At 55.2% G+C, this 7,453-nt stretch overlaps 1 protein-coding gene across 1 annotated transcript; it reads right to left on the reverse strand.

The window, feature by feature from the left end:
* Positions 1-4,268: 4,268 nt before the first annotated feature.
* TPI1 (triosephosphate isomerase 1) lies at positions 4,269-7,416 on the reverse strand. Its single transcript, XM_074592153.1, has 7 exons — positions 7,138-7,416; positions 6,160-6,283; positions 5,990-6,074; positions 5,729-5,861; positions 5,394-5,479; positions 5,099-5,186; positions 4,269-4,841 (listed from the first exon to the last, which is right to left on the reverse strand). The coding sequence occupies exons 1-7, from the start codon at positions 7,247-7,249 to the stop codon at positions 4,723-4,725; spliced, it is 747 nt and encodes a 248-aa protein (XP_074448254.1). The 5' UTR covers positions 7,250-7,416; the 3' UTR covers positions 4,269-4,722.
* Positions 7,417-7,453: the final 37 nt, after the last annotated feature.

The following is a 7,453-nucleotide window of genomic DNA, read 5'->3' on the forward strand; positions in this document are numbered from 1 at the left end:
GAGGTCGTCCTGTCCATGCCCTGGGGTCAAAACGGGGCCGGGGTTAGGCTGGGCTGCACAGAGGGTGGTGGCCACTCGGGCGGTGAATATCTCTGAGGAAAGACATTCCCTCTGATAAATGTTTAATTAACGTGTTGAGCAGAATTAGGCTGGGGCTCTGCATGAAACCTCCCATGACGTGATCTCCTGGATGCCAGGAAGTGGATTTTGGGGTACGGCGTCCCGACCCGCTGTGGGTGACGATGCTTCAGCCCCCTGCCCCAGGCTGCGGAGGGCTGAGGCTGCTGGTGCCCAGCAGATGCCATCGGTGCCTCCCAGGCTTTGGTGACCCCGTTGTCTGCCGAGCAGAGCTGGGTGTTTTCCGGCCGGGAATGCTGCTCAGAGCTGACGGCCACCAGCGTTTTGCAGTTAATGCCAAAGTCCAAGGCCCTGCGCCCTTTCTCTCCAGTGCACTTTGCTCCATCACAACCCCCCTGGGCAACGTCAGTGCTAGATAAGCTGGTCCAAGCTGAGCTGGACCCAGAGCTGTCAGACACGAGCCTCACGCTCCTCCAGTGCCTGTGCCGGCCATCACCCCCTCCTGCAAAGCATCCCTCAGCTGCTGCCCGTGTCCCCCTGCCTCATCCCGCTTGACTCCCCACCGCTGACCTCGTCTCCCATGCTACACTCGCCCCATCTGAATTCACTCCCTGGTCATTAACCTGCATATGACGGGGTTTTACACTATATCCCCTGAAAAAAAACCAAACCAACCAAGACCCTTCTGCACATAAAGCACTCCGGCTCCTCTTGCCTTTGCTTTCCAAGGCTTTAAGGAGCCCTTCAGCAAATCAGCGCTGGAAAAAAAGCAACAACACCCTTTTCTTCCCGTCCCTCGTCCCTTTATGCTGAAGAATGGACCAGTAGGAGTTGTGTGTGCCTCTATGCAGATGTTTTATGTGGTCTTACAGAAAGAACATATGGCTCAATTGCCCTGTTTCTGAATGACCAGAGAACTTTCAAGAAACAAGAGAAATTATACAAGGAAACACAAATCTTTAAAGGAGTGAAAAGTTATTTATGTTACATATAAAAAAGAAAAGATCCCAAACCTAACTATACTGATCATTAAGGAGGTGATGTGACAAAAGCTCACCCTCACGGCCACAGAGGAGCGCGGGGACAGGACAGCAGGAGGGGGAGCCCAAACAGCACCCTGCTGGGCTGCTCCCAGGCCCATCCCAGGAGCCATCAGCCCACCAAAGGCCCATCTCGGGGAGAACAGCAGCACGATGGCAGTTGGGAACCCAAATTAAGGACTCAGAGGGGGGGCTGGGGGAAGATGCAAGGGAGGAGCTGGCTGCCAGGGGGACCAGGGGGTCCCGGCAGCTGACGAAGAGTCTGAGGGACCTGGAACGCCAGAACATCATGGGGGACCTGGCTACTGGGGGACCAGGGGGACTAGGGAGGCTGGGATGAGGGGCAGCTACTGGGGAGACTGCCTGAGCCCAGCTGCTGGAGGGAGCCACATTGTACATAAATGTGTGTGTGTGTATATCTATATATATATATATAGATATATATATATGTATATATGCATGCTCACTAGCGCACCTCCACCCAGTTCAGACAGAAAAGGGGGTGGGATGAGGCTACTGGTGCTGTGTTCACGCGAGGGCTCTGTGTGGCCGGACGCGTTGTCTGTGTGGCCATCTGTCCCGGTTTGAGGTAGAACAGAACCAATTTTCTGTTTTGTAATTTTACTTTTTAGCTGGGCCTCTTCTAACTGCCTAAACTCTGGAATTAACAGCATATTGTTCAGAAACTGTTCACCCTCAGGGTGATAAGACCTGATTATGCCAAGGGATGGTACGCACAGAGGCTCTTGCTTGTACTTATTGCTATAACAGCCAAGGTCAGCTAACTTCGTTATTTGCCCTGTTAGAGGGTCAGAAGCGGAAAAGCGTAGAGGGGTCACACCTGTAGGGAGGGGGGGACAGGGCGGGTGACCCAAAACTGACCAACAGGGTATTCCATCCCATCTCCACCACACTCAGTATAAAAACTGAGGGATCAAAATGTCAGCTTTTCTTTCTTCAGTGGCCAACAGCTGAGGAGGACCCTGTCCGTCTGCTTTTGACCCTGATCTGAGCATTCCTGACTCCAGATCTGGAATCCTGCTCCTGTCCATCACTGACTCCAGTCTGGGATTTTCCCTGTGCCTGCTGGTGATGCGATTGTCATCCTGGGAGCTGAATACGGTTTTCTATACATTGTATACTTTTTAATTTTTTTAATATTTCATTATTTATTAATATTTTCATTAAAGTACTCTGGTTCTTTTTCTAAACTCGTAAATCTCCTTATCTCTTCCTCTCCTCTGTTTGGAGAGGGCGGGGGAGGGCCATCTGTCATTCTGATTGGCCAATCTGACCAAAACCACGACACCCTCCCTGTATATATGTACATATGCAGTGTGTACGTGTGTGGGTGGCTATGGGGAATACAAGCTCAGCCTGGCTACGGGTTGGGGCTGAGGACACGGAGCGGCAGCAGCCTCTCTCGGGGCTGTCGCATCTGGCAGGACGCATTTTTCCCCAACAGCAACCTGTTTAAGATCCAACCTCTACCATTTGCAGTGAGGATCTGGCAGCATTTCCGCTCCACGGAGCTGTGGTCCTGCCAAAAAGCAGACACAAAAAAAAAAAAAAAAAAAAAAGAAGAAAAACAAGACCTGGCACTCCTGCTGATGCAGAAATCATTTTCCATGAGTTTATTCCTCATTAAAAGAAGGCTTTCGTGCCTCTGTATTCTCCTCCAAACAGCAAGATCAACAGTCGGCTCCCATCTGTTTTGTTTTGTTTTTTTTTTCTCTATGTAGGTCACTCTCCCGGGCTCTGCGGGCAGCAGTGGGAACCCACAGGGGTGTCGCAGACCACGGCTGATCCTGCCTACCCATCCCCAGCAGCCTTCGGCATAGCCCACGTCCCGACCCAGTCACCGCTGCTCTGCTCACGCTGACCCCAACGCCCTTGCAGTTGTAGAAACCACGGAGTTTTCAGGATTTTGGTGTTTTTTTTGCGTGCGTGTCTGAAGCATCCTCCTCGCCACATCGCTCCGCACGCACCGAGTGCCAGCAGCTGCCAGCTCTGTGCTGCAGTCAGGATCTTCCTTCCTAGGCCACTGCACATCCTTCCCTGTTTGGTGGCTTTTCCTCCACCACGAGAGGCTCCCACGCCTGGGACCCACCACCACCCTCTGCTCCCTAACAGGGATTGTCCCACAGCTGGCTCCAGCACCCACCACACCGTCAGCCATCCAGGATCCCAGTGCTGGTCCCTCCTGACAAGGCTCCTGCCAAGGAAGGGGCAGGGTGGGGGCCAGACTCCTGCTCCTAGCCAGGAAGGAGATGCCCTGCTCTTCTGTCCTGTCCAGTCCAGCAGAGAGGGAAGAGCACCATTAGCAGAGCAGGACCCGCAGCATTAGCGGGCTTCCTAAGATTTTTTGACCTTGATCCCTCACCTTCTGCCCCTCAGGTGATGCTGGCAGGGCAACACACTCAACAGCTGGAGTATCAGGGATGAACGTGCCACTGCTACAAAAACGGTGGACCAGAGACATGAACTGGGAAAGGATCTCTGAGCTGTGCATTGGCAGAGCCCTCCTTCCCATGTCTGCTCTGTACCAGAGCAGTGCCCAAAGGCTCCCAAGGACAGACTGCCCCACAGCTAAGCTCCTCCTTTTGAGACACTTCCTTTTTCTGTTACCTAAAAATCCCCTAGCTGGTGCAGCAGCTGGGAAATAGCATCTAGTCTCGCTTTCTCGCCCATCAGCAGACAGCTGAGAGCAGGCAGCGAGCACGGCCTCAGCACATGGCCTAAAAACCTTCCCTGCATAAAGAGGGAGCTGCTCCGCTCGTCCTCACAGCCAAAGACAGTGGGGATGGGCGCGTTACCAAGCCTGCCTGGAAAGCTCAGCTCACCAGTGGAACAGCCAGGTACTCCCGGAATAGAGATGCACAGAAATCACCGTGGGACCAAAGAGGAGCTGTAACAGGAGAGAAACAAGATGCTCAGGGTACGCTGCAAGTGACAGCCGACAGCAAGACACAGGCTGAACCTGCGCAGTGCCTCCTGGGGCAATGATGGGCCCTCAAAAAAGAAAAAAAAAAAAAAGGCCACAAAACCCATGCTGCCCTCTCTGCAACCAGCTACCTCCAGAAGTAGTAAGTTCTGTACACTGCTCGTCCCCAGAAGCTTCCGAATAAGATCCAGGACGCCACCTTTGCATTTTCTTTTTTTTTTTTTCCATTTATTGTTCAGTACAGGACACAGGTGAGGTAAGACATCTCACAAAGGTCTAAGCTGACAGGCTCCTTGCTGACGGAGCTGAAGGATGCAAGAGTGTGGTTCCGATTTCCCTCCCCCAGCACCAGCGGCCCCCTCTCCCTGCAGTGCTGCAGAGGAAGGGGGGAGGCACCGGCCAGGTTGACTGTGGGCTCTTACAGGTCAACAGGCAACCAAGGATTTTGCCAATTCAGAGAGGAGGCTGTCAAGACTCTGCCGAGACAGGCTTCCACTAAGAGGACTCCAACATGGTGGTGGGGGTTAGCAGCACAGCTAGAACAATGACGGTGGAGGGGGAAAGCCTCAGAGGAGGCCTCTGTATGTGTGCAATGAAAGGTCCCTTTCTTGCTTCCGTTTCTCGCTCTGAACCACAAGGGACTGCTCCTCACAGGCTGCTTCAGTGTTTGGCATTGATAATATCCACAAACTCTGGCTTGAGAGAAGCTCCACCAACAAGGAAGCCATCCACATCGTGCTGAGAGGCCAGCTCCTTACAGTTGCTGCCAGTGACAGAACCTAAAGAAGGAACAGCATTTTAAGGTCAGACGTGGCCAGCTCTAGAAAACAGGGCCAGGGCACAAAGGTAAGATTTGCCACATCTAACTCTGCAGACAGTAAAACTGTCTCCCATTTACTGAAACAAGCTGGTAGGTGGCTCTTTATGCTCTGACAACCTCAAGTTTCCTCATCAGCAGAGCACGTTGCACAGCTGCAGCAACAAGCAGAGAAACTAAGTGCCTCTTGCACTGGAAAGTGGCTTCAGATTCATTTACCTCCATAGATGATCCTAGTTGACTGAGCAACAGCATCAGACACGTGGCTTTTCAGCCACCCCCTCAGCTTCTCATGAACTTCCTGAGCCTGCAACAGAACGGAAGGAGTCCCGCTGAGGGCTGAGCAATACCAATACATGCCCTGCATACAAATCTAAAGAGAAGACAGAATCTCTTTGAGAGAATCTTTAGAGATTCTCTATATCCTTAGTCTTTAGAAAGAATCTTCCAGAAGATCTCTTGAGTGGGAAGGGTCAGCTGGACGTTTAGTCAGCCACCTTTCCCCAGCTCATACCTGTTGGGGAGTTGCAGTTTTACCAGTTCCAATGGCCCAAACCGGCTCATAGGCAAGAACCACTTTACTCCAGTCCTTCACGTTATCTGGGGAGGAAGGAGAAGATACAAGTAAGCACAGTACCCCATGCTAGGGAGGGTAGAGCTGGAAAGGCTTCTGGAACACCTTTTATTAACACAATCATTAATATTGTGTGTGAACACTTGCAGCAATGTATCTGCAAGCCTCCCCAGAAGGCCACGATGGCCATTATAGCCGTCCAGTTAAGGCCATTATGACCATTTCTTCCCACATGTCCAAAGCAGAAAAAAAATATGCCCGTTTTCCTCCCTTACCAGCAATGGCCTTGGTCTGTTCAAAAACCACTTTCTCAGTTATGCCAGCTTCTCTCTCATCCAGCTTCTCTCCAATGCAGGCAATGACTCCAAGACCCTCAGCTAGAGCATGAGCCACCTTCTGCCCAATCAACTGGGAATTGAAAAGAAAGAAGGCGACCAACAGTCAGATCTACTTCTGTAGTCATTTTAACTGCTCACCCTTCCAGCCTTTGCAGGCACATCTGAGCTGGACCATCTCTCCATCCCAGGGGCACACACCTCATCGGACTCTCCAAAAACGTGTCTTCGCTCGGAGTGGCCCAGGATCACCCACGTGGCTCCAATATCTTTGATCATTGCTGGGCTGGGGAGAAAGGAGATGACTCACACCTCTGGAGGAAATTCACGTCCCAGAGGCACCCCAGCTTTACTCTTCTCTGTGGGCTCACCTGATCTCTCCTGTGAAGGCACCCTTTGGTACCTTGTAACAGTTCTGTGCCGCAACGCCGATCTTTGTGTCAAGCTTCTGACGGGCAAAGTCAAGGTAGATGGAAGGGGCTCCACAAACCACCTCTATAAGGCGGAGAAGGTGGTTACCCTTGAGACAGGCGAAGGGCAGAAACCGTACCCAGCCTCCTCCGACCCCAAACCCCAGCCCCAAGAGGTCATCCCTTGGGTCAAGAACTCAAGGCTCAGCCCGCCCGCCCTTGCTGACATTTGGGGGACTCTCTTGCAGGAGGAACATCCCCGCTATCCGATGACTCAACAGCGGGGAGGAAGCCCTTTCCAGCGGGCGGATGAGCTACTCCAGGCCCGCGGCCAGGCCCCCCCCGGCGGGGTCACACGGGGAGAGGGCTCAGCCGAGAAACCGGGAGAGAATCCCACCCTGCTGCCCGGGCCTGGCTGCACCGGGGTTGGGGGGGGTGGGGGGTGGAAAGGGCAGCATCGGATTACGCCGGGGACTGTAACCGGCGGCGAAGCGGGGGCACGGCCTGGCAGCGCAGCTCGGCTGAAACACGGAGCTCCGCACCCGCCGGTTCCCGGCCGGCCGGCGGGACCGACAGCACACGGCGCGCGGCGGGGGGTTGGTGGAGCGGCCGGGCCCAGGGAGACGGGCGGACGGACGGACGGACGGACGTGGGGGGAGTGGTGCTCGGCAGCGGGGACACCGGGCCGCCCGCCCCCGCCTGGAGGAGGCCTCCCCCCGCCCCTCCCGGCGAGCAGGCGGAGGCGACCCGGGGTACGGGGCCGCATGGATCCGCCGGGCCCGGATCCGGTTTCGCGGGTATATTTAGCCCCGCCGCCGTGTTATATTTAGGTCCCCGCCGCCCTCTGACATTTGCGGCTCCCCCCGCCCGGCCGCCGGCCCCGCTGGGCCCCGTGAGGCGCCGGGCGGGACGTGCGCTACGTGCGGCCGCGCCCCTCACCGGTGTCGGCGGAGAGCTTGGCGCCGTTCAGCGTGTGGATGAGCTCGCCCAGGCTCTTCTTGTCGCCGTTCATCTTCCAGTTGCCCCCCACGAAGAACTTCCTGGGCGCCATGGCGGGGGCGGGCGGGCTGCGGCCGGTACCGGAGGAGACGCGAAGGTCAGCGGCGGCGGCGGCGGCAACGGCAGCGCGGCACCCGGCGCCCGCTTTTAACGCACAGGCCACACCCCTTCAATTGACCACGCCCCTTGGCTCCACCCACACCCATTGGCCACGCCCCCTCCGCAGCCCGCCCCGGCGCTCCCGGCGGACGCTGCG

Source organism: Larus michahellis, chromosome 1, assembly GCF_964199755.1.
Source record: "Larus michahellis chromosome 1, bLarMic1.1, whole genome shotgun sequence".
In the NCBI taxonomy this organism is placed as follows: Eukaryota; Metazoa; Chordata; class Aves; order Charadriiformes; family Laridae; genus Larus; species Larus michahellis.

Excerpts from the sequence above, each read along its gene's own strand:
- TPI1 (XM_074592153.1), bottom strand. The coding sequence starts at position 7,249 with ATGGCGCCCAGGAAGTTCTTCGTGGGGGGCAACTGGAAGATGAACGGC. Across the intron at positions 5,862-5,989 it reads TTTTTGGAGAGTCCGATGAG|TTGATTGGGCAGAAGGTGGC; the intron begins GTGTGTGCCCCT and ends TTCAATTCCCAG. Across the intron at positions 4,842-5,098 it reads AACTAGGATCATCTATGGAG|GTTCTGTCACTGGCAGCAAC; the intron begins GTAAATGAATCT and ends TTCCTTCTTTAG.